Source organism: Oryzias latipes, chromosome 16 (genome assembly GCF_002234675.1).
Source record: "Oryzias latipes chromosome 16, ASM223467v1".
Classification (NCBI taxonomy): Eukaryota; Metazoa; Chordata; class Actinopteri; order Beloniformes; family Adrianichthyidae; genus Oryzias; species Oryzias latipes.
This window is the reverse complement of record NC_019874.2, coordinates 17,972,635-18,000,237: the sequence shown is the minus strand read 5'-3', so window position 1 is coordinate 18,000,237 and position 27,603 is coordinate 17,972,635. Positions and strand designations below refer to the sequence as shown.

Genomic DNA, 27,603 nt, shown 5'->3' with positions numbered 1-27,603 from the left:
TTGTGTAAGGCATGAAACTTTTTTTTTCAGGTTGAACAGATATCTGCAATTTTTACATAATGCTATTTATGAGTATTATAGCTGGTTAGATGGTTAGATGTTTAGTGTGGAGGTCATAGTTCTTCTTTTCCCAAATATCCAATGTTTCTCTTTAAATGCTGAGATGAATTCAAATCAAGATAATATCCCAGTTCAACTAGCAACTATCTGTAAAATGTTGATGTGATTTAAAGATCTGAATATTTTTTTCACTCATTCTGCCTTATTAAGGAGAATATTTCTAGAAAAAGATTAATAGCTTTAACAAGTATGAATAGTAAAAACTAAAAATTCTTTCAAATAAAAATAACTAAAATGTTGGAAGAAATCCTAACAATTTGTTGCTCCACAACTAAACAATATCCGCCGTCTTTTGATCTATTTCAGGTCCGTCAATTATGATTCTGTCGTTTTCAGCCAAGATTAAAAAAAATTGTGTCACTTTCTAGGACATACCGGTAGTTTCTGCAGAGCGGCAGTAGTCTGTCTGAAATTCACCTCTAAATTATAGGCCGTACCATTGGTGCAGAGTAAGTTTGCCCCCCCTTTTCTGACAGCATTTTTTCGTCTGCTCCTGATTTACAATGACTTGAAATGCTCAACAAGGCTATTTTGACCTTAACTCCATTTATATATGTCCTGCATCATGAGAAAATGCCACAAAGATTTGTAAAAAACACGATTTTCCTTGAAGTGGGTCTTTCTACACATAGATACTCCAGAGACATTCACAACGTTTTATCAGCATGAAGAACCATGAAGACATTTAAACGCTCTTATGATGAAGAAATTTCGGCATTCATCAGGCCCTGTGTGACTGGCATGCTTTGTCAGTCTTTGTTCCTCGGGGTCTTAGATCCCCAGCCTGTGATCTTTATCTTGACTCGTGCTGAGTTTAGAGCACAGGAGCAAGGGAGCAGCGTACTGGAGCAGCAAGGCTCACACGGGGGCTCTGATAACGGATTTTTAGCTTTGATTATTGTGGGATTTAAATAATTTATCTGACAGACAAAGAAGCAAACCCAGTCTGTGCCCCATCCCCCACCCACACATACATCAATGTACCCCCTGCCTCTTGCTTGTTAGCATGATCCAGTGCACGAATGCAAAAGTTCAAACTGCATCATTGCACCTTTCAAATGGATCTAAGAAAAGAAAGAAAGAAACCAACAGTTCAGGGTTTGCATGTTGTATTTCTGTGGAGACAAATGCTGGGAATTTTCAACAAAGGTGACCAAGGAAAAATGTGTAGACTGCAAAAACTAAATCTAAAGGTAGTAAAGAGGCTCTTGTTTAAAAAAAAGGTCATATTTTCTGTCTTGCAAGGAAAACAGTCTTATCAAGAAAATTATTCAACAGCATAATAATCTTAGTTTAAGAAAACATGTCTTAGTGACTAGAATTTTTTTCTTAGACTAATGATTCTTGGTAAGACCACTAGCAGATTTTTTTGCTTTATAAACATTTGATGTATTTCTAGATGAGCTGTTTTTGAAGTGTAATTACCAATAACCAAAATAGGACATATTTACCATAGATTGAATATTCTCTCTGAGCATAGAGACAGTTTAACGATCCATGGTTATCAGTAGAGTCCAGATGTGCGACTGCAACAAAAAGCTTTGACTCATTTTCTGTCTCATTTGAGGTCTGATAATTTTTCTGTTTCACTCTCTTTGCTAACCGTCTACTAAACTGGAAAAGAGCTCTCTTGGCCCCAATGCAGCAGAAGCATCTGTTCAGAGTCAGCATCCAGCTGCCAGTCCTGCCCACAGGAAGTTTCTAAAGGAAGATCCCTGGATGTTGCTTTCTCTACATGCAAAGGGTCGCAACCTCTATATAGCATTGCTTTAGATTTTACATAAATCCCAGCTTCTGTGCCCTTTTTGGCAAGCAACCCACATACGCCTACACAAACACAATAAATAAGGGAATAACAGTGAGAATGCAGAGGAAAATGCTGTTAAAGACCCAGTCCGATGAAAACTGTGTTCTTGTGGCATTTTTCTGATGATGGAGGACATAAATAAAGAAAGTTAAACTTAAAATTGCATTTATATGTTCAAGTTCTTATGAATCAGGAGCAGACAAAAAATTTCATTTAAAACTGTATGGGGTGGATTGCTGCAATATTGCTCGCCACTTTTGTTGAACAGGTAATGTTAGGTTGATGGTGTGAGGGGCTATGAGCTAGCGGGAGAGCATGTAAAACGATTGTTTAGTTATGAGTGATTAGAAAGTAGGGATGGGGCTGCTCCATGCCAACAGTCAGAGGCGAATTTTGAATGAACTCCAGCCGCTGAGCAGAAACTGTGTCCTAGAAAAACGACACAGGTTTCTTGATTTTGACTAAAAATAGCATAATCGTTAAAAAAACCACCCTTAAAAGAATGCTTTGAAAATAGGTCAAAAAATGATTGGAGTGGGACTTTAAATGAAAAGCTCAATTCGACTCAATTTAACAAAACTGACTTGGGCAGGAGGGGCCTCAAATCTGTTCAGGTGTCATTCTTCTTTTTAAACATTCTTTGGGGAATTAAGTTAACTGTGGCAACACAAAGTAATCTCCTGATGTGAAACTGGCACAAAGACACACATATAACATTTCCAGAAGGTCTAAAATTCCTCTCACGATCCGTGTCGCCAAGCACGGCTCTGGCACTGAAATGACAAACAAAACAAAAAAAGGCAATTCTGGCACCACTGATGTTTACATGTGTGAGTGGATTGGCAATGGTGTTGGACTTCACACTGCTTTCCCACAGTCTTCAGAGACTTCTCTTGACAACCAAACCCCCAAAATGAGCACACACAAAACTATAGAGACAGAGAAATGTCATCAGAATAATTTCTAAGATAAAAACACACCAACAAGCAGCTTTCGCTATCATGAAATGGTCTTCTGTAACCCTAATGTATGCATTTGCCTCGTAACCTGGTAATAAAGGGGCACTGGTACACAAAGGACTGGTCATGTGCTGTGTCAGGCTTCCATGATGAGGATGGGGGGATGCTGAGGGAGGAGGCAGTGCGTGCCTAAATACACCAAATGAAGGGGACGCAGCGAGATGTAAAACTGGATAAGAGACATCAAAATGTGAGTAGGAGCACAATGTGAGATGGGGGGGGGGGGGGGGGTAGCTGCAGCTGCTTTCACCTGCCAACCAACCCCCACTGTGTCCTCACTACCCCCCCTTTGAGACCTAAATCAAAGCCTCCAGGCTAGTTTATTCACTTCACCTTCACCTATCAGACATGGATTTCCACCATCATGCTTTTACTTTAAGGGCAGACAGAATTACTGATGCATTTCGGGGCTGAAAAACACTGAAATAGACTAAAACGGTTTTGACCAAACCTCACTGTCAGAATAAGACATTTCATTTCTCGCATATTTTTAGTTGGAGATTTTGAACCCATCTACTGTGGCAACATCAGACTTTCTTAAAGCCAGTATTTTCTTAAACAGTCAATCTTATAATTATAAATGATGTTTAAGATAATTTTTAATCTGTGTGTCATTATAGGGACAAAATCCTTAAATGTTTCATCTTTAATGAGATCAGGCTCCAGATTTTTCTTCTTTGTGTTCACTAAAACTCTTTTGGGAGTCAGACAGCTGACAGAGGAGGAAGAAAATACTGAAAGAGATGAGGAAATATGAAGAGAAAAAACGAAAGATAAAAGAATGACATGAGGGACTGCTTTAACATTATTAGAATAAACCCAATCCTATTTTCAGACAGGCTAATTTTATTTGTTTATTGTTGACTTATATTTTTTTGGCACTCATTGATGTTTTTGGTAGAGTATCGACGATTAATAAACATAAACTGAGATGACACTGACATTTTTTTACAATAATTTATTAATTTTACATGTTTACACTTTCCCCAAACAATAGGAACACGCTCAGTGTGGCTAGTTTTGAGTCAGATTTAATTTCAGCAGTTAATAAAACGATCGGGGCGCTTTTAATCTCAGATATAAATTAATCTAATTGTTTTCATAAATAATGAAGCCAGACATCCATCCGTCCATTTTCAAATGAGCTTAATTGCTTTTGGGATCATGGGGTTGCTGGAGCCTATCCCTGCCAATATTTGGGAAAAAGCGGGGTTCACACTGGTCAGTTAAATAGAGCGAAACACATTTTCAAAAAAATGTATGTAACCAGAGTAAAAGTATGTTCATTTCTGGTGTTTAAAAAGCACTCAGTGATCCAGTTACTTTTACTGTGAACAAGCGTTAAACAATAAGTCTAAATCTTGCCTTTTTACAATATGGCGTTTTAAAACATGATGTGCATTTTCAAAACTTCAAACACAAATGTTCTACAAAGATGAAGTTTTTGGGCAGAGACATGTCAGTGAATACTGTTAAATATTACTAAGGCTTATGTAAAAATAAATAAAATATATACCGTACATAAAATATATATAAAATACAAATAGTATAAAATATAAAATATCTCTTATAGGATGACTGCCATCAAAATTCCTTCAGTTTTTCTTATAGTGACCCACTCTTCTCTATAGACACAAAACTCTCTGTAAATATTTACTCTCAACCTTACACACCAGAACAGCCTTCAATTACTGAGGCTTCTATGTCACTGTGAGACTCTCAGCAAGCACAACCCATAATACAAGATGACACAGACTCAAAGATGTGGCTGACCACTTTATTAAGCACACCTGTCCAGCTGCTTGTTAACGCGAATTTCTAATCAGCCAATCACATGGCAGCAACATGCCTAAATGCATCAATCCATTTAGGCATGTAGACATGATCAAGACGATCTTCTGCAGTTCAAACCAAGCATCTGAAAAGAGAATAAAGGTGATGGTTGTTGGTGCCAGACGGGCTGGTCTGAGTATTTCAGAAACTGCTTATCTACTGGTATTTTCACCCACAACCATCTTTACGCTTTACAGAAAATGGCCCAAAAAATAGAAAATATCCAGTGAATGCCTTGATGCCAGAGGTCAGAGGAGAATGACCAGACTGGTTGGACATTTGGATGGTAGGGTCAGGATTTAGCGTCAAGAAAAACAACACTTCAGGGAGGTAGTGGTGGTGTAATGGTGTTGCGGACATTTTCTTGGCACACTTTGCCCCTTAGTACCAACTGAGCATCGTTCCAATGCCAAAGCCTACTGAGTACTGTTGCTGACCATGTCATCCTTTTATGACCACAGTGTACCATCTTCTGATGGCTACTTCCAGCAGAATAAGGCAACCTTCATTGTGTTCACTGTTCTCATATGGCTTCTACAGTCACCAGATCTCAACCCAATAGATCACCTTTGGGATGTGGTGGAACGGGAGATTGGCATCATGGATGTGCAGCCGATCAATCTGCAGCAACTGAGTGATGATATCATGTCAATATGGACCAAACTCTCTGAGGAATGTTTCCAGTACCTTGGAATGGTACCAAGGATTAAGGCAGTTCTGAGGGGAAAAGGAGTTCAACTGGAATCTGGAATTTATTAGGAGTACCTAATGAAGAGGCCAATGAGGGAAGTTTCCCATTGTAGTTTAGAGTTAAGCCAATGGTTGTGCATGTGATCTACCCAGCCCAAAAGTGGAGATGCTGGGACTCTTCAAGGGTACTCCCTTCAAATACTTTCATATCATGCACACACTCTGATTCTCTCCACATCTCTTGTGCTCCCTCAACCCACCCACAAATATTCAAGGGTGCATGAAGGACTTGTGCTTCCTTTTCCATCCTCTCTGTCCTGTAACTACGCCTTATTCTCTATTTTCTTTTCTTTCTCTCACCCACTCCCTTCTCTGCCTTTCTCATTAAGCTCCCAGTAAATCAGATCACACCTTTCTGCAATAAAGGGCAGTCCATGGGAGATGGAGGTGCAGTGGGAGGAGTGGGGATAGCAGCAGTAGGTGATAAATGATCCTGAAATGGGACATGAGAGAACCTCAAATCACTTGCATGGGGAAAAAAGCATGACATGTACACCTGTACAGATACAAACAAATACCTGTGTGCAGGCCCAGGTCACAAGGGATGCACACTGTAAGCAGCACTGCGTTACAAAATATGAAATGATAGATTAGTTGGACAAATGATTTATCAGCAATATTTTACCATATTTTTGCTGATTAATGGGTGGGCAGTCTTGTGTTGTTGCTGTGGAGACAAACAGTACAATAAATAAATCTGTTTTAATTCATCAACATAGAACTCTATGCCTTTATTCTTCTGTTAGACTTGTGAAGACCCTTTTAATGCCACTTTAAATCCAATAAAAGACTTTGTGTAGAAAGAATATGCATAGATGATTTGGCAAACATACTTATATTCATACTTACAAACACTGAATGATTTAGGAATAAAACGGCAAAACGTTGCTTTGTATTTTTTTCATCCCTTAAATGATTGCAATATTTCATATTAGTAAAAAAAAATAAAACAACGGAAAATGTGGATGCTGGAGTACTTTATTTAAAGTGAATATTGTTTCCATTAGTGTTTCAGAGAATATTGCAACAATGCAATTTCATATTAAAGGGTTAAACGTTTTATTCAGATACATATCTTCTCTAGAGCATCGCTTTCTAAGCAAATGCTGTTTGCATATAAATTAGATAACATCAATTTAACTCCATTAGCAGACACAAGTGTTATTTACTCCTTTTTCTTTTTGTCTGATTGCTGCTGCTGGGTAAACTAATAATGAAATCATTTGAATATATTGCTAAGGGCTGATTTGAATCACTACTGGAGGTAAATGTAAAAACAGACCTGGGCTCCACCCTGGTTTTGGTGTGAGTCATCATGGATGTTTGTCAAAAGTAAAAAAAAAAAAAAAAAAAAGGAGCAGAGAACACATCTTTAAAGAAAAAGGTAACAGAAAATGATTTTCATCAGCTGATATTACCAATTAACTCCTTAACGTATTCAAAAATATGTATCCCACCATTTAACAAGCCATCATACTTTTTTAGGAAAAATAAAACAAGCAATGATTTGAGGCAAAATCCTGCCACTTCCTGCACCCTTTAAGAAGATCTAAAGCTGGATTTAGAACATCTAAATATGACTGCAGCTATTTAAAACAGAGACACAAATGTGTTACTTTTTCTTTCTTTCTTTGTCATTTTCATTTTCATCCTTCCTCAAGTATTGATCTTCCTTCACCATGTGCTTCCAATCCATTCTTGTCGTCCCTAATAAGGACAGCACTTTACAAGCCTCCTCTGCACCTGAGACCCACTGAGACGACACGTGCAATGACTCTGCAGCAGCAGCTTTTCAGGGTTTATTGATGCCTTCACACAAACACACACACATTTTTTTGGGAAAGCTCAGACATAAACAAATACACACGCATCCATCAAATCACTGAGCCATGGGATGTTTGGTTAGCTTTTGCCTCAAACACGCGAGTGATCACTCCTGTGTGATTATCAACCCAAGCCCTTCCCAAAGCTCTTCCCACACACACACAGATGAATAATACATTTCAGAATGCTTGTAATTGACTCATTCTATTAGCATAAAGAATCTGTCTGCGTGCAGGAGAACACGGAACTGCTGAGGCACCATTGTGTCTGTCAGGGTCATCTCTGCACAGGAGGACAGGGTCAACCCTCACTTTCTGACGCTTATTTCATAACACCACGCAAGTTATGAAACGCAACTCCCAGCTGGGTCTGCCCACCTGTTCTTCTCCCTGTCTGAACTCGCACATTACCATGCACACAACTCACATGACTGTGGATACTAAATCACACAGACATAACCATTGCCTCCCTGCTTTTCCAGAGTCCCTCATGCATACATAATCCATGTATAAATCTAGAAAACAAATTGTTTTTTTTAGCTTTTGACTCAATTTAATTGAATCTGAAGATATGAGCAAAGATTGAGTTCCATAAATTGCTTGAAAAAAGTCTAAACTGTAAATGTTTTGTTTTATTTGTGCTTTATTTTTACAAATAGAAAAAATTAATTCTGGTTTTATGCTTTAGGTGTTTTTTTTATTTTTGCTATACTGCAGTCTGAGTAGTCTCCTTTCTTGTTAGTTCAGTTTGTAGTTGACTGGGTCATTTCTCTTTGTGCAAGGTCTTTGATAAGCACTTCCAGTGATCCACTTCTAATCAAATCAATTCAAAGTTGTGGTCACTGCTTTACCGATTGAACCTTTTTATTTTGATCATTATATTAAAGGTAGATCTCAGTCCAGGTGGTTTCCTTTGATCATTTTATTTTACAATTAACAGTCAATGCACACGTTTAACCCTTGTGCTATCCTAGGCACTTTAACATTGGGAGTTGGGTTATCTAGACCCACTAGACAGTGCGCTGAACCTTTTTTCTTCAATGATTTGTGATCTTCACTGGTGTCCATGGATTACATGAAATCTTTCCACCTTTGTCCACCTTTGTCATGGTAGGGAGAATACATCAATGTAATCTAAGATAGCACAAGGGAAAAAACATCACAATATAAAAGAAGTCAAGACATTATATTAGCCAAAGTAAAACAAATGTTTTTTTTCAATTTGTTTGCCCTTGCATTAATGATCTATATTATCTACCAGTAGGATAAGTAGATGGGGGTTCAAATCCGGGCTGCTCCCTGTTCCCTTTTCTACTTCTGTGCCGGTCCCAAGCCCGGTTGCTTTGAGAGGGTCGCGTCAGGAAGGGCATCCGGCGTAAAACATTGCCAAGTTTACTATGCGACTCATTCGCTGTGGCGACCCCTGATGGGAAAAGCCGAAAGAGAAACAACAACAGGATAAGTAGATAGGGGCATTATGGTAGCAGTCTTTTTTAGATCCTTAGCACTCTGGAGGGGCATCAGAAGCTAGCTGGAGAGTTCCTGTAGGGAGGGCAGTGAACAGCCTGCAATTTTCTGCTGACCTGATGACCCTCTGCAGCACCTTTGTGTCAGCAGCAGAGGGTTATCAGGAGTACCACATGTGTCAGGATGGACTCCATACAGAGTAAAATAAAATAAAATAAAATACTCAGTTTTTACTCAATATGGTTCTTCTGGAGCAGCCTCAGAAGGTACAGGTGCTACTGATGGACCTCTTCAACCTGTATTCTCTGAGAAGATCTCTGTGATATCCTCTGATATGTAAGTGCTGAGGAATTTGAAAGAGTGGACTCTCTCCACTTGCACTTTTGATGATGAGAGGAGCTGTGTCATTCTTCAGGAGTTGATCATCATCACATTGGATTTGGAGGTGTTGACTGTGGTGTCATCAGCAAAAGTTGTAATGATATATGAGGAGCAAGCAGGACTGCAGTCAAGTACAGATAAGGGCTGAGCACATGGCCTGGGGAGAATCAGTAACACAGATGAATGTGGATGAACAGTGGGGTTCAAATCTTGTGGTTGACATTTGTTCAACCAAGAATCTTCTTAAATCACGTCACAACAGATGCAAGTGGGACAGAGCTTTGTCCATGGCAACACTAATAGCTGATGTCTTCTGTTGACTTCTGATTGGCCTGTAGGAAAACTGGTGGGGGGTCAAAGGTGGGTGGAAGGAGGTTCCATATATGCTGAGGAAGCATTTCTCTTCTTTTGTAATTTTCTTTGAGCTGTGCTTATTTGACATCTGCACAAAACTGCTGCATATGTTTTATCAGTCAGAGTGCTCTCTATGCTGCTGTGTGCTGGTGCAGTGCCAGAAAGAAGAACATCTGCAGGCTCAACAAGATCATCAAGAGGGCGATCTCTGTGGTAGGGCTGAAGCTGGCTCTTGTGGAGGAAGTGGCAGAGCAGGAAAATCTGACCAGGTTCAGGTCCATCAGGAATAATCCCTCACATCCCCTACATGACGCCGTCACCGACAGGAGGCATTAGACTGCAATAGACTGCTGTCCCAGCGCTGCTCCACAGACAGACTATAGAAATCTTTTGTTCCTCGTGCCATCAGGCAATACAACTCTCTGGCGGAAGATCTAAGAAGCAATTTCTTTCAATTGATTTTAACCCACGGATTTTTTAAATAATGAATCTATTTATTTTTTATCAATGAATCTATTTAATCTATTGATATTTTCAGCATTTTTAATGTGTGTGTGTTTTATGATTGTCAGCAGATGACCATTTTTAAATTTCCTTAGGGATTATTAAAGACCCTATCTATCTATCTATCTATCTATCTATCTATCTATCTATCTATCTATCTATCTATCTATCTATCTATCTATCTATCTATCTATCTATCTATCTATCTATCTATCTATCTATCTATCTATCTATCTATCTATCTATCTATCTATCTATCTATCTATCTATCTATCTATCTATCTATCTATCTATCTATCTATCTATCTATCTATCTATCTATCTATCTATCTATCTATCTATCTATCTATCTATCTATCTATCCATCAGTGCATGACACTTAAGTGAATTGAACTGCATTGAACGGAATTGTCTGCAGACAGGTCCACTTGTCCTTTTTGGGGGTCATGAGGATGCTGGAGCCTATCCCCCTGTTGGGTGAGGACATGGTGCATCCTGAATCATTTGCCAGTCTGTTGCAAGGCAACACAAAGACAAACAACCACACTATTACTACAATTTAGTCACCAATTGATCCATGAAGCATGTCTGGACTTTGGGAGGAAACTGTAGCGCTGAGAAAACTCACACATGAAGCCACGAATTCAGTGCTGATCCATGTATTAAACTTAGCAGGTTTTGCAGTTAATTTCAGGTTTTGTCAAAAATCAGCCGCTTCTGATTGAACACCAAGGCCAGTTTGACTTGAAAAATTAGTAGAAAGCTTTTGCTATTAAATTAAATTTAAATTTATTAAATTTAAACTTAATAAATTTAAATTAAATTTGCTTTTTAAATTTCCTTCAGTGCCTTAGCTCCTTCCGTGTCTTTATTCAGCATTCACACGAGCATTCTTTAAAGTCTTATTTTAAATTTTACAGATTTATTTCCATTATTCTTTTTTGTTCAATAGTTAATCATAATTCATACGAAACTGGAGATTTTTTCTTACAAATCACACTACAAACACGGTAACGGTAAATGATTTTTTTTTTCTTTCACATGGAGGACAAATCAACAAAGCCATAAAACACACTCGTGATCTCATTCCTTCTTAATGACACAGCACCATCTATTATTCATCTGAGGCAGGTGGGAGGGGCAGGGTCACGGCGTAGTAGGGGCTGGGCTAAATTGAGAGTGGGTGTGGAGCTCTAAAAGAGGGTGGTGTGTGCATATGTATGTGTGTGTTGCAGATGAAGATGGTTTAAAAAAAAACAAAAAATAAAAAGAGAGAGGCCACCTCCAACCACGAGCTCAGTTTTTGCTCTTCATGCTCCCATGAATGGAAAAGTGCAGGCAGATGACAAAGAGAAGTGAAGGAGAACGAGGAGCCCAGGCCTCACCAACCCCCCTTCTCACACCATCTCTACACTGTCACACTTCAGATGGGTGGTTTGTCACTCTATTTCAACGATGAAGGCCAAAAACTAATACATGGGTTGTGTATCATTAGTTTAAATATATGATTTCCTTTAGATAAAACACGCTGGCACGATTGAAAATTTGAGAGGATGAACAATAAAACAAGGGGGAAGACTGGTTAATATAATCACGTGAGCTCATGAAGCTTGAGTCTCACTAAAATAAACAAAAAAAGGAACTAATTAGAAAATATATTTGCATCAGTTTTTGTTTGAAACTTTTCTTTTCTGTGTTTGAATTTGTGTCATGAAAAATTAGGCCTGTGAAAGTGCAGGAAACTAGTCATTAAAGGGATAAACATACTGAAACATTAATCTAAAGAAATAATTTAACCAAAAGGCTTAATAACCTGGAGAAACTAGATGTGCCAAGAGAGATGAATAGATAAAGAGAAATTAAAAACAATTACTTAAATAAACACAGGAAAACTAAAAGCGAGACAGCAGTGGATGATGGGTAACTTGTTATCATGAAATTATACTTACATTTATGAGCATTGAAAATTTAACACAGGATAATAACAATATAGCAACAAATCATGTTTCTCAGTTCTGTCTCTCAGTCAGTGGATGTTTTTTTCCCTTCGTAGCTTTTCAGTAGTTTCTGCTTATTTCCAGATTATTTGGCATAAGCAACAGTCAGTTTTACTAAAAGGTTCATTGCTTCTGCAATCAAGCCCTTTTCCTGATAGTTGTTTGACATTTTAGTCAATATATTGATGGAGATATTTACCTTAAAGACTAGAGTTTTTGGTTTTGTTAAAAAAGGACAAATAGTGAGACGGGCAGCCTGGTGGCGACCAGCAGCTCTTAAAACCCTGAGAATGTAGTGTTCAAATGTGCCTGATAAAAATATCAAGCAGCTAAAGGAATCACCTTTGTGAAAGCAAAGATAAAACTCCACAAATAATGGAAATCCGCTGACAGATGTGGAGATTCTGAAAACAAATTTTATCCAGACAAAGGATTAAATCTGTTAAGTGTAAAATTGATAACTGTAACAGCCAATATGTTTCCCAGAGGAGTACATCATGACTTTATATCAAGCCGCCTACACTACCATTACCACAGTGTGAGTGTAAACACTGACCCCAGGCAAAGCAGCAAAAATAGACATTTTAATATGTTGCATTTAGGACACAGCAGGTAAAAAGAGTAAAAACAGGCATTTTCTTCATTAACCGACAACACTTTGGAGCGCTGTCACTCACTGATCAAACAGAGAAAACCAGTTTGTTTGTTTTTTTCTTACTGTAAGCCAAAATGCAGTGTGGGCCCATTCAAGTAAAACACAGCACACTGCTACGCCCACACAATCCCATCGAGCACTCTCATTCTGTCGGGAATGAACGCCATCTGTAAACAGGATCAGCGTGGCTGTGAAGCAGAGATTGATTCACTAGAGGACGAAGAGGACAGAGGGAAGATGAGGGCATCGGGAGGAAGGGTCTCAGGTGAACAGACGGGACTCTCAGAGTGAAATGAAGACGTTACACAGTGATTGAAAGAGGAGGAGAAACCGTCACAAACTGTGAACCCACAATCACTGCGTACTAAAACTCAAAACTGTTCCTAAAAAATAAATATCTGGATTGTTAAACAGATTCAGAAAATACTGATTTCCTATTAGAAGGATGAAAATTGAAGTTCCCACAGGTTATGAGGATGAATCCAAACGTTTGAATTACCAAAGTCAGTTAACCATCATGAAGCATAAAGCCAAACAGTCTGATTATTTTTTACCTGCACTTATTTTAATGACAGAAACACAAAAACTCTAAAAAGAGCTATCAGCTGTTCGTTCAGAGACCAATTTAAAAAAAATTACTGTGAATTTAATCTTTTCCATAACTTTAGCTACAAGTTCAAGCTCATCTTAAAGAAATTCTATTTGTTTTGTGATAGGAATCTGAGGAAATATCAATTACAAACTACGCAAAACTATGCAAGAAAAATGCAAAATAAAAAATTGGAAAATGTATACAAGACTACTATAGGAAAAAAAATCCCTTTAGCACAGGGTTTATGGTTTTTTGGGGTTTATTAAATTTGATTTTAATTCCTAGATATTTTATGGTTTTATAGTATTTTTTTGTAATTGATTTTAATTTTTTCATTTTGTTATGCTTTTAATGTTTATTTGATTTTTTTTCTGATGTGCTAGTGTTGTAACGAATGCAAGCAGCTGACTACTTTTCAATTTCTTTCAGGATTTTATTCTATTCTATTCTATTTAAAAGGTGATTACTTTTCAGCTCAGACTGAAGGATGAACCTGTTTAGGCTATTTCTCTTATTTGCTTCTCTCCTCCCCACCACATTGAAATCCCATCAATGAAACCCAGAGTGTCATGGACACACAAATCAAAGAGTTTAGATGTAAAAAAGACCTGAAACCATGGAGGCTAAGTTGACAATATCATCCAGTTTCAGGTCTGACTCCTCCCCCATGAGCGCATATATACCAGCTCTTCGACCAGCTAATTCAGAATTGACAAAGCTTCTTGGATAAGAGGTGAAACGTCTTCTAACTTTAAAACCAAGTCCAGATGACAACCCCTGAACCTACAACAATGGAACCAACCTGGATGAATGAGAGTCTTCATAGACATCTCCTCCAGACCTGGGAATTCTCGTGATGTAACAGTTTTCTCAGCAGGGGAGTTATTTCCGCTGTGATCAACATGCAGGGGGCATCACTGTAAATGCGTGCCAGCTTTACAGGCTTTTTGTTTCTTTTCTACGAATCAAGGGGGCAGGCAAAATCAGCAGTCTTTCTTAAAATCTGGGTTTTAAGAAAGACTGTGGCTTAAAAACAAAGAGTGGAGGCAAAGAGAGAGGAAGGTGATGAGGAAGAGGATCAGAGGAGCTAAGGAGGCAGAGGAGCTTACTTTCCATCAGTGTAGCTGTGATCGATATAAGCGTCTGATGGTGCAGCGCTCCAGCCTTTACTGTAAATCCCTTCCTATTATGATGGCACTCATACATCACACACACAAAGACATAATAAATGAGCTAAAGTGCACACGCACACATTAAACATACACACTGTGTACTCTGGCACTTATCCACACTAGTTACGTCTGTGCTTTTTGCATGATCAAAGTTGGGCAATGAACTGCAGGATCAGCAAAAAAACATGGCTTTTTTCAAAACGCATCACAATAGTTACCCTCAGTTCAACTCTGAGTTAAGAATTGGCAAAAATTTTGAAACATCTACTTTAACCACAACTCATAGGAGCTTAACATTCAGACAGATGGACATATTTAGATGAGCTGGCAAATGAAAACAGATCAAAAGGCCTTCAGTAAGACATCCAGACAGAGAATTTATCATTTAACACTCACTGATTGAGTTCCACATCCAGGATGAAGTTCCTTCCAAAAGCATCAACTTGAAAGCTTGCTTGGGCCACATGGTCTGCCTACAAATACACAGACAGGAAGTCACTGACCATCTGATAACCAGCACTGCCTTTTGATTGGTTTTTAAAGGTCACATTTTATGAAAGAGGAGGGCTGTAGTATATTTTTAAACACCTTTTATCAAGTATTAAACATTAAATTCACCAATGTATGCAGTTTAGGGACAGGGCGGAATTCCTGGATTTTTGTGTTGTGTTTAATTATGTCTATTGACTTTTCAACATGACACAAAATAAACCAAACAATCCCTCCCTCCCTCCCCCCCGTTGTTAACAGTTACACAAACCATATTTATAAAATAAATAAATACAATGAAAAGACAATTAGGAGATACATACTCAGTCAAGATATAGTACTTAAACAAGTATCAAGAAAAAAATAATGAAATTAATAACAGCCTGCACAAAGAATGAGGTTCATTCTGTCACTTTTGTAGGTGGATGATTGAAAAAAGTCAAAAATCATGTCAAATTTACACTCTAAACCTTTCAGCCTGTACCTAATTTTCTCATGTTTAAGTGAAATAGCAAATCTCCAATCCAGTGTAATACAGTACTTACAATACTTCCATTTGAGAAGGTTCAAGGGTTGTGCTGATGGTGCTCAGAAAGCAATTATCCTCTGACCCCAGGCAAAGGTAACCTCTAATCTCAAACTGAAGCATAAGTGGGTTCAAGTTTGCGGCTTTTACAAGATTTTCTTCAGCAATCTGTGCATGAAACGTCTTTATTTTTCCATATTTTCATTTTGTTAGTTGTTCTGCAATTTTAATGCACATTTGAAAGTCTCACTCCGATCATCTTTTGATCTATTGTTAAAGCGTGTCCAGAGTTCTTTTAGTTATGATTATGCCGTTTTTAGCCCAAATCAAAAACCTGTCATTTTCTGGGACAAAGTTTCTGTAGAGCAGCAGTAGTTCATTAGAAATTCACCTCTGAGTTGTGGGCAGGACTGTTGGCATGGAGTAAGCCCGCCCCCACTTCCCAACATTCCTTTGTTTACACTCTCTCTCACTAGCTTATAGCCCCTCGCAACCCTAATCTAACTTAAATGGTGCAACAAAAATAGTGAGCAATACTGGAGCTATCCAGCTGTACAGTTTTGAGTCAGATGCAGCTTGGACGAGGAAAACTAAGAAGTACATGGATCTGGTTGTCTACATCAGAATGGAGCGGGGCAGGGAGTTTGCGACTTGCTGTCGTAGCTTCTACGTCACACCTACAGGCTTTATCCAATTACATTTTTCGTCTGCTACTGATTCACAACAACTCGAATAAAGAAATACTCAGAAATGGAATTTCAAGCTTAATTTTCTTTATAAACATGTCCTTCTACAAAAGAAAGATGCCACGAGATCCTGTTAAAACCACCAAAAACATAGTGACAACCAACAGAGTGGGTGTTTAACTTCACACTGTATGTGTGTGATTGATAAACAGGCTAAATAACAAAAGCCCTAGGGGCACATATGGCATCCCTGCACACCCCTCAGACTGATGAGGAATCCTAAATATAATTCCTGTCGGTCCGGAAGACATGCTGACCTTAACTCAACTCAGCCCCCCACCCTACCCCACCACCACCCCCACGGTCAGATGCGCCCACAAGCTACTTTCATAGTGGATTGGAGGATGCATTGGAGGAGGGGCGGGTTTCTGTCACTATTTCAGGAAGTGCCCCCTGCTTACCCAAGGATGACCTCCACCCATTATGTCCCCATTGACCACACACTCTATTATGTGTTGGAGCGTGCTTGTGTGTAGTCAATGCATATATGAGCACCTAAGAAGGCATCAGTGGCTGTGTGAGAGTACAAATAGCAATTCCAACCTTGTAGTAAAATCTTATCAGGCAAATTAAATATCACATGGGCAAAGGCTCCAGTAACTTTAGTAAATGAAAGCCCTCCCCATCCTGACAGACCTGGGCCGGTCTGAAGAAACCACGGCTGACTCTTCCACATTGATTTCTGACTTTAGTGAGCTTCACTTTCTACTTATGGTTTGCTATCACAGCTCTGTGTGGGCAGAAAGTCAAACAGCCATCAAGTAGTCGGAACAACTGCTTTTCCACCAAAACTACAAACACACTCCACTCGTGTCTGGGACTGAAAATAGGGAAAACAGCACCAGGCCTATAAATAACTCCCCGTTTGTCAAACATTTAAAGAACCATTTGACAGATTTGTTTTTGGGCCGTTAATCTAAAAACAGACGATAACTGATCAAGCTGTTTGAAAGTGACACCATAAAGTTCAACTCTCTGGAGAAGACACAACTCTGAACATCACATCAATGATACCTTTAACTCGCCTTACCCACAATCCAACAGTACATGTACAGTAGATTTTATAGCTCTTTTGAAACTCTCCTCAAGTTCTAAAATTAACCAAAGTAGTAATGAACTTCTGATGCCGGTACATTTCAAACTCTATTCATCCGTCAATCAATAAATCAAATGTTTTATTTTGATATTTTTGCCCAATGGAAAGAGTAAAAACACATTTTTGGGCTTTGAATTTAACAACTTTGTAGTTAAGCTAAAATGACAGTAAATCACTTAAAAAATTGAAAGGACCACAAAAAAAAAGAGAAAATACATTTCAGTAAAATTGGGTCAGCCAATATAAGGAAAATAATATATGACAACAATGTTCCAAATGGTTCCTGTTTGTCTATTTACTTATTTGCATCACCGTCTGAGGCCAACATGGGGTTAACAGCTCTCTGCAGCTCTCTGTAGTCCTCTCCACTTACTGGTCTCTGCATAAGCTTTCCTACACTGACCAGCGTATCGCAGATTAAAGTCCCACGGTGGGACCAAACAATGCTGATTCACCCAAGAAACCAAGCAAACTTGCAACTTCACCAAACTGACACAGCAAATAGATTAAGTTTTATTGTACTGGCTTTAAAACTGTTTAGGCTTTCAATACTTAGTGAAACAGCAAAGTTTTGCTGTATTTTTGAGGGTGCAAGGCAAAAACAAAGTTAACCTTACAAAGAACAAGTAAATCTACTATTCTTTTGAAACTGCATTTAACTTTCATAGATTTACCAACTTTGTGAATCACTTAGTTCAGCCTTACCTTGACTTAAACGCGTTTTTGAAAAAAAATTGTGTATTAGATTTGCCTGAAAATAGAAATTTCACTTGACAAAACAAGGATATTACACTGGTAACTTCAATGTCAAGAGAATACATTGTTATATGAAGTTTGTTTATAACTGTTTTTGAAAAAGCCATAAACAAAAAGCAAAATGTACAGTTGAAATTTGCAGTGCCTCCTGGTGGACACACTGCTGCAATTACTGCTTTCACAAGACAAACAGGTATATTTGACATTTTTTTGTGGTTATTTTGTCAGTTATTTACCAAGAGGCATCCCATTGAGGGTTTGTATGAATGAATTTGCAACCTTGTTATTATTTAAAATGTAAAAATATTGGCTCCTAATGTCAGCAGTTGCAGCTTTTGAAATGAAACATGCATTTAAAACATGTCTATGTGTGACACATGTGATGTTGATGATGACTTTTTATAGATAAAACTAAACTCAAACTGGGTTTTGGATGAGGAGACACAATTGCAAACAGAAGCTGCCCTCGGGAGCATCCTCCATGAGCTCGCTCATGTTTCCACCAGTGTACCTGCGGGGATCCGGAGCTGGCCTTAACTCTGGTGCTGAGTCCGTGGTGTGGGACCTGCTGGAGGCTGCTCATGCTGTAGAGCAGGCGGACAGGAACCGTGTCCTCCACCCCGACGAACCTGCTCGCAGCCGGCAGGTCCTCCGGGCTCAGAGACGCCTCTCCTGCACAAGAAAGAGGAAAACACCGGTCTCAGCGATCCATCACGTTTATTGTGAGATGTCGATCGCTTCCATTTCCTTTGATAGGAGCAGCAGACGGAGGGCAATAACATGGTCTGATTGGGCAGATACAGGCCTGTTGATCCGGATTGGACTCTAAATGTAAAAACAGTTTACCTTTACGCGCAACGGGGCTGCTCTGGTGACCGACGCGCATCAGTCCACAGACATACAAAAGGGAAATCCACCATCGGCGGCGCATCATCAGCACCATCTCCGCTTTCCTCCTCGCTGGACAGAAATCGACCTCCCAAAAAAAAAAAATGCAGTATTCCGAGAGGATGCGATGCAGTCGTGGTCCTGCCTTCGCTAGAAACGGCTACAGATCCTCTGTTTAACGCAGTCCCGCTGTTGGGGGGCCATTGGGGTGCTTTGGGGTCCGAAGCGCGTCTGAAGCGCACCGAGATCCCGCGGATCAGGCGTCAGAGAGGAGAGACGGAGAGGGGAGGGAGGAGGGAAAAAAGGGAGGGAGGTGTGGGGACACCTCCTCAAAACACACAAACGTCCAGCACCTCCCTGCAGAAACACCTAATGCATAAATATGAGCGGAGGAGGGATGGAGAAAAACAGCGGGCCCGACTGTCTGCCGACTGGAACGATGACACAGCCTGTCCAGGTAGAGTTATGGCTGCTGCAGGAGCGCCATTCCTGCACAGTTCTGCTTGTTTTCATGACTCACTCCATCATCTGCCAGCACCTCAAAGTCCCCACCCCCAGTATAAGAAAAATGACACCTAATTAAATGAAAAATCCAATTAGCAGCGTGGTTACCTTGGAAATCATTTCACTCTATAGAGCACATATTTTGCAATTGGGTTCCAACTTTGCAAATAATTGTTACAACTAAAATTTACTTCACCACAATAATAGCTTACTACAGCCTCCTACAAAAATTCAATATAGTTTTCACCTTAGATTAAAAAAAACACACACATTTGGACCACATTTGACTGTTTAGATGCTGTATTCACTTCCATGTTCATAAAATCAAATGTCGAAAAATAACCAAACATCCTAAATGTAAAAGATGAAGTTGAGTCTGCTGAATGTTTGCTGAATATAGCAAAAAATAATGCAAAATAATTAACACGGTACTGTGGTGTTATTTTCAATGCTTCCAGATGCAACAATTTTTTATTTAACAAGTTCTGTCATTTGTGTGAGTGAAAACATAAACAGCAATGATCCTTTTTATTTTTATTCATTTCTTAGCATCTTTAATTGATCTTTTCTTTATTCTTCATCCTCTGACACTATTCCTGTTATTATATTCATTTAAATGACAAACATTCTTAGTATGTGGATGGATGGACAGATAATAAATAGAACTAAAATATAATAAAGTACTGTGACTAACAAAATAATTTTCTTTTTGACAATATTTTGCATATTTTTTCTGCTTTGATGCAGATTTTACATTTCAAATGCATTGTTATGTATTGCAGTGTTAACCCCTTACATGTTGATTCCCTATACAATAATTATGAGAAACAGCTACTAAGAAATGTGCACAGCGGAAAAAACCTCATCACATGATCTTGGAAATGACAGTTACGAAGATCAGAACTATGATTTTGCTTTTTACTGCGGGAAAGGCCAAACTAATGCCTCAGTGAACTGGAAGTCATAAAAACTGCACTTAAGAGGAGTTATAAAACATTACAACTCAAGTGAACCAAAATCCACATTGAATCTTTTGTTGTTGTTTTTTACATTTATTATGTAAGATAAGCCTTTTTTGCTGGAAACTGCAGCACCTTCTTTTGAGTCAAAACTCATAAAAACCAGAGCTAAACTAGACCGGATCAGGTTTTATTCTATATTTTTTAATGTCACTACTGTTAGGAATATTGATCTATTCTGTTTTGCAATCAACTATAAGAACTTTTATGCTCTTTTTAACCAAGCAGGGGCACTACAGAGCACACAGCGCTACCAGTATTCAAAAATAGAATCACATTTTTATTTGTACTTTTTCTATTTTTGTCAATTTATTGTCAAATTGACAAAGGTATGCCCCAAAAAATGTTTAAGTGCACAAAAGGCACAATAGGAAATGAAGAAAACTGCGATAAACCAAAAATATAATTGATAAATTAAAACATTTAAAAAACATAATATACATTCAGTCTAAAACTTTAAGATCAGAAATGACATTCAAGTGACCCACACTGCTGAGCTGCTTTTATCAAATTTATGCAAACTTTCTTTTTTTTTAAATAAAAGCATACATTTTTACTTTGTGTTTTCTTCTGAAACACTTCAGTCTTTAAAGATAATTGCAAACACAGTTGTGTTTTTTGAAGTCTGGTTTAGCAGGTCACAGATGATCCTACAGGCTCCAGTTCATGGCTCAGACAAATCCATGAAACTCTACATCCGGGTCATCACTGGACTGGAAAAGCTTCCAGAGCTTCAGCCTGGAGTCGTCAGGAAGCTCACCTAGTTCACTGTGCTTAACACTCGTCTCCACTTTCCTTCTTTTGCGCTTATAAGCTCTGTTTTTTCTTTTGATTTTGAGAAATGGAGACGAGCTCTGAGAAAGATTTTCCTCTTCCTTTCCAGAAAGCTCCTTTCCAGTTCTTTTTTCCTGGGCAGCCTCACAAACAGACTTGGTAAGATCTTGACGTCCATGAGTCATAAATTTGACACTTCCCCATTTGTCTGTGCTGTGTGTGTACGAAGCAGAGCTGTTCACATCTTTGTGGAGTCCCTCGTCTGAAACATCAGGCTGGGATGCGACGGACAGCAGACCTTCACCAGCAGAGGGTCCAACTCCTGACACCATCTGAGGACTTTGTTTAGCTTTTTGTGCGCAGGACGTCCATTTCTGTGTAAGACCTTTGCGTTTGGGTCTGTCCAAATATGTGTGGCGGTTCCTTGTGGTATCAAACAAGGAAGTAGAACAGGATGCTGATTCAAATTGAAAACCCTCTCCTGAAGACAACCTGTAAAACTCTCCATCCTTCCTGTGATCCTTTGCATGACGGCGCTCCGAGCCAGGAGGAGCTCCCCCTTGTCTCTGGGGAGGTTTTCCACAAAGTCCAGGAGCCACGAGGACAGAGGACACGCTGCACTTCCGTCTGAAACAAAAGAAAAGTGGACATCAGCTAACTTGAAAACAGGCTAAATTTGATCTTGTTTACTAAAATTCTGAACTTAAAAAGTAAAAAAAAAGAATGACCTTCTGACTTTAGTTTGAAACTGGAGAAAATCACAGTGCAGAGCAGAAGCCAGTCTGTCCACCACTGAGTACTCGTCCGTCTTTGAGAAGGCCTTGTGACAATCACCCTGCAGATGCTGAGGAAGACATTGCTCCCCTAAATAATTCATCACTTCAGCTGTCTGCTCAAATGTACAGTTAGCTTTGCTGGACGACAAGTTTAAAGCATTCCACTTCCCAAATGGTTCTGAAAGAAGGAACATCTTACAGAAAACCCGAATAGACTACAGATAAAAAAAGGTGAATGAATGTCTAAAGTAATTCATCTGGACTGCTTTTATACGTTGTACATTTAAACAGAATAAAGGGTTAATCTGCTGTGTCGTTAATTTAATAAAATGACAATTTAGCAGAATATTTCCCAGTGTTTGAATAATTCCAAATACATGTGTGAACTTGATTGTGGTGAAATAATCAAAGCTCTTTTAATTACAGCCAATGAGTATTACATTGTAATGTGCATTAATGATTACTGAAAGGTTTTAACTACAATAAATAAACTATCGATTTTGTTTACTTGATCTGCAATGTGCAGCAATAAGTAATGGTTTAATGTGATTATGTGTTCTAATAATAATCAATGATTATTACATATCGGTTACCGTTATTGTTTACTGAAATCATGAATGAATGTTTTCTGAAGATCATCAATCATTACTAGGCACTGGATTTTGTTACTTCAAGAGAATCTATCTGATCAGACCCGGGGTGGGATTATATAAATTCGCTTCTTCCCACTCCTTTTCAAGCAATAAATCAAACTCTACTTATACTTTAGTTAATGATCACTGTTTTTAATTACCGTTAAGCAAATGTGATTAAAGTGACTTTTTTGTTTAGTTTAATTTTCTGTGTTTTTAATTTATGTATTTCATCATTTCTGCAATGAGTTTGATAAATATGTGTAAATTCTTTATTCCTTTGATTACCTTGCTTGAAATAAATCAAATCAAATCACATCAAATCAAATCAATCAATTCCTAACTTACAGAACTGGGATTATGAGAAATACGTTTTTTAGAACCACATAAAATGCATGTGTAGATTTGGCCAACAATATACTTGTATGAGGTCAAGCAATTTGTAATACTAAGCTCAATATCTTTAATAACCTGGTTTAGATTGAAAAAGTCAATTATGCGTGAAAACTGGACAGCATGAAGTCCTGCTGGTCTCAGCTTCACCTGCAATCCTACACAAACTCTAAATATGAAATGAACGTGGACGTGAAAAACTCAGCAATAAAATACTAGCAGAAATGTCTAAACGTCCATTTATTCCTTAACCTATGAATATGTCTGTATCTTAATTACAGATGGTAGTTTTTGCACAGAAGAGTTCATGAAAAATGAAGCATTTGGCTAATTCCTTTCCACAGATTTGCATACAAATATATATAAGTGGCTATAGTCATGAAGTATGCAGCAAACGTTTTATAACTTCAATTCTGAACGTAAAGTTCTTTCAACGAGTCACATATAGTGCTAATGCGTAACAAAGTGGCAGCAAATGTATGAAAAAACATCATCTTTCCTCATTAGGAAACATTTATAACTTCTAGTATTCTGATTCAAATGAACTTTCCAGACCTCTGATGTTGAAGCCACATGAAGAGGAGCAGTGAGCTGTTCGTGGTTTTGGCAGAAAATAACTAAGAACATTTCATTTTGGGACTTCAGGACAACTCACCGCAGACAGGTGGTTATATTTCCTCATGCAGCACTCGCAAAAGCCGCCTCGCTTCTTATCTCTGTTCTTCTTTCGGCCGTGAACTTTCTCTTCACTTAGGGAAGCTTTCACCCCTCTAATCTCAGCCAATTGAAGGGAAAACAAAATCCAGATGATCAAACTTTGCCCTCCTTTAGAGATGTCTGGACAAAAATGGAGACACTGACAGTGGCTGACGTGCAAAATGTGGAAAAACCGCACCTGTGCGTCCTTGGTTTGGGTACTGGAGTATCTTTTTCCCCGAGACAAAAGGGACTATAGGGAGGAAGGGTCTTCAGGTTGATCTCTGGCATTTTTGGCATTGTGAGGTAAATTGGACGATAATGCCTGCCGAGGTAAAAGAAAGACGTTTACACGTAAACGTTTTTGAAGAAAGTAATCGTCGTCTGGACCGCCACTCACCTGCTTCTATCTTCCACTTTAATAAAAGGCTTACTGATCCGGCCTCCTGCGATAAATAATACAAATAGAAGTGTGCCATCTGTGCAATGCTAAAATTAAGATAACTTGGAAAACATTTACCTTTACATTTCTGAAAAACCTGCTTTGCTGCAGTCTCAGCATTGACCTGAAATAACAATAAACACAAAAAATGTAAGAATACTGAGATTATAGAAGTATTTCAGAAAAAAAATGTACATCGGGAAATGCATTTCCACACTCACACATGATTTGACGACAGAATCCTCCAATACTTGGCTGCTGAAAACCTTTTTCTTCTTCCGAATATAAGCAGATAAATCTGCAACCGTGACAAAAAAGAGTGTTGTGAAATGAAAAGTGTAGGCTGGCATTCAAAAACAATAACATAAAAAGAAGAAGAAAAACATAAATAAGTAGCATTTTAGCTCAACCTACCATCAATGTAGAGAATTTTAACACCCCACTCCAGAGCATTTGATAGTATCCTATCAATTTGTAGCTTACCCTAAAAGAAAACAAGTTATATTCAACACATTTTTGTCCCTAATTAAAAATATTAAACATGAATGACATCAACATTCATCAATCATACTTTTTCTGTTATGATAAATCATGGCAGAAGTCCAATGTTATTTGATTAAGAAAGATCAGGAACCCCAGCAAAAAAGCCAAAAATGTATCTTCCTTTTCTTTCTAAAACACAAGTCCAATATTTTGTTGACTTTTGTGTTTTATATCCATTCTGTTTAGTTTCCATTCTAATTTTTTGCTGCAATATTCTAATCTATTTGTGACCAGGGAAAAAAACAAAACAGATGGGTTTCTGTCGCACACCATCAATTTTATTTTCTGTTTTGATTAATCTTGTTTTGCAAGAATGTACTTTTTTATGTACCGGTATTAATAAATCAAAATCAAATACAAATGAAACGAGCATAAAGCAACACATTTTTATATAAATATCACCCGTAGGGATGGAACAAACCTGTTCCTTCACCACTCGGTCCACCAAAGACTTTCCTCTGCTTGGGACAAACTGCAAAAAGAAAGGAAACACTGTAGCTATGAGATGTGGCTTTAAACCCAAATACGAGATGGTATTGAGGACCTGAACTAACCAAGTCTGCTTGTCCTTGGGACCGCCTTTTGTTTCTGTGGCTAACATGATTTGGTGGATTTGAGTGAGGTTGAAGCGAGCTCTGGCCCGAGTCCGGGCTTGGGACAGGAGAGTCACTTTTGAAGCTATTCACATACTTTGCCTCGCGTTTATTGGAAACCAAGTATTTAATTTCCTTACTGAAGAATTTCTCAACAGTCTGCAAAATATGAAGGTGACAGAAAAAAGTGTCATTAAGGCCAAGTGCCGATTAAAGCAAAAAAATAAATAAAAAAGTATTTTGAGGAACCAAAAACATTACTCGTTTAGAAAAGAAAAAACAAAACCCTTCTGTCTATGTAATACCTATGTGAGCAAAAATGTTTTGCTTTAAACTTCTAGAACTTTTACAGCTTTTTTAACCGTAGCATTAGCAGACATTGGTAGAAACAGGTATAAGGAACCAAAAAAAAAAAAAAACAATGAAAAAGATGTACTTGTGGTCTTCCTTACCCCTCCCAGATTCTTGATTTCCCTCTCCAGCGTTTCTGCCGCTCTGTTTGACGGTAAGTCGAGGTAAAACACTTTACCAGTAAAAGGACTGACTTGTGCATGAAAGGACGTCGTTTGTTTGGTTACGGATCCTGACTTCTTTTCCCCTGAATTTACACATTTCTCTAAAGAGAAAACAGAAAAAATTCAGTAAGAGAGAAGGGATGTATAAGGACATAAAAGGTATCTAAAAAAAGGCTCAATGGTCAAAAACGTGTTGATCAAACACTCATGCAGTATAGACTACTAGACTAGAGTGCTGATTATAGCAACTAATAGATTAAATATTTTATTCAAAGTTCCCAATAAACAGTTTTCACTTAAATAATAGTATACGTCTACTATTGAATTTCTGTGAAAGTAAAAGCCTACATGAGAGGAAGATCAGAAGAGACTATCTGCAGTACACAAAAAATGAACTTTTACATCTTGAATTTTTAGGTGAAAGGCAACTTGATTTTTATTTTATTTTGTCTTACTAGCAAAGTAAAAAGTGAAAGTCTCACTATAAATTATAGATGGCTTTTAGTAATGAAAAAAAAAAGAATCTATTGCTTTTTGGAGGCATTTCAGTAAAAGAAAATGCTGTTAAACTTTTCCAGTTTACAGTATGTATTTATATATCATTTTTGTACTTTTCTAAAAAATAACAATAAAAAAGAACCAACCAAAACCAGGATTATCTAAAGAATTATTTTGAAAACAGCCACATCCTGAACAATCAGAAAAGTAAAAGCAATAAGTTTAACTAATAATAAAATATTTAGATTTAAGAAAAACTATCTAATAAAAGAAGAACAATTCCAATACATATTTAACTGTCTCTGGTCTGTAAACATGATACAATCTTAAATAGTTATCTTAATAAACTGCAGATGTTAGTTTATTATGTGTTTTATGATTTTCAAAATGTGACCTAAATCCTATCTTTAAGAAACAACCTTCTCATTTAGAAAACAATAAGCTTTTAAGAGCCTAACCTAAACAAGGAAATGTTGTGAAAAAAATGACATAGAAAATACGCATTATTATATTATGTATTGTGCACCAGAAAACACGGAAGGTCATCGTTCGTAAAACACAACAAATCGTTTCCGTACCTTGCCAGCTGGATCCTGGAAGCTTCTTAGATCCCTTTGGTTTCATTTTATTTCTACTAACGGTTAAGAATGTTTATTATATTGTCTTGTCCATGTCATTCAATTCTCACCAGCTTTTCAGCAAATAAACAAAGAACGACTGCAAACAGCCGTGGGAAATGTAAATCATAGTTAAATACTGGTGGTGGCCTGTCTGATTTAATCGACAAACTTACGTCTTAGTTTGGACAGTCAACAACTCTCCCTGTTATCCTGCCTGCATCCAGTATTTCTCCAACTACTGTAAACAAGAAAGTTGATTTGGCATGTTCGTCGGCCAAGAGTCTTACTCCACCACTGTGCTTGCTTGCTTGTTTTTTAAAACTTTTCAGGCAGCCGTTAAAACTTTAAAGTCGCCATTTCTTAAAAAAAAACCTCCGTTCCCGCTTCAAATCCGGTGTCAAACACAAAGATTGGGCTGCCATGTTTGACAATTTCCGATTCCACAGTCAATTTCCCTTCTGTCACGCCAGAAATCACAGCCTGTTTAAAAATTAGTTCCAAATAAATACAAACCTACTGTTTCGCTGCTTTCTAAACATTTTTCCTCGTTTTTTTCACTCTACTTTTAAATTGCAAGGTGTTCTTTTATACGGCAAAAACTACAAAACTGGCAACTTCAAAAT

The 27,603-nt window shown here is 38.0% G+C and overlaps 2 protein-coding genes across 5 annotated transcripts in view; both read right to left on the bottom strand.

The window, feature by feature from the left end:
* adam22 (ADAM metallopeptidase domain 22) overlaps positions 1–19,283 on the bottom strand; it is a 64,307-nt gene extending 45,024 nt beyond the window's left edge. For 2 of the 4 annotated variants that reach the window (XM_023964023.1, XM_023964024.1), the window contains exons 1-3: positions 18,934–19,280; positions 18,599–18,759; positions 14,871–14,947 (exon numbers count right to left, since the gene is read on the bottom strand). In XM_023964023.1, the coding sequence (XP_023819791.1) occupies positions 14,871–14,947; positions 18,599–18,759; positions 18,934–19,030 (335 nt within the window). In that variant the 5' untranslated portion in view covers positions 19,031–19,280. Of the gene's footprint in view, positions 1–14,870; positions 14,948–18,598; positions 18,760–18,933 lie in introns of all 4 variants that reach the window. The other 2 variants (XM_023964022.1, XM_023964025.1) reach the window with 2 other exon arrangements.
* Positions 19,284–20,758: 1,475 nt separating this feature from the next.
* Positions 20,759–27,394, bottom strand: dbf4 (DBF4 zinc finger). Its single transcript, XM_011485258.3, has 13 exons — positions 27,154–27,394; positions 26,939–27,077; positions 25,800–25,963; positions 25,309–25,506; positions 25,176–25,226; positions 24,626–24,695; positions 24,433–24,509; positions 24,290–24,335; positions 24,170–24,215; positions 23,969–24,094; positions 23,729–23,843; positions 22,001–22,116; positions 20,759–21,899 (listed from the first exon to the last, which is right to left on the bottom strand). The coding sequence occupies exons 2-13, from the start codon at positions 26,982–26,984 to the stop codon at positions 21,170–21,172; spliced, it is 1,785 nt and encodes a 594-aa protein (XP_011483560.1). The 5' UTR covers positions 26,985–27,077; positions 27,154–27,394; the 3' UTR covers positions 20,759–21,169.
* Between the last annotated feature and the right edge of the window lie 209 nt (positions 27,395–27,603).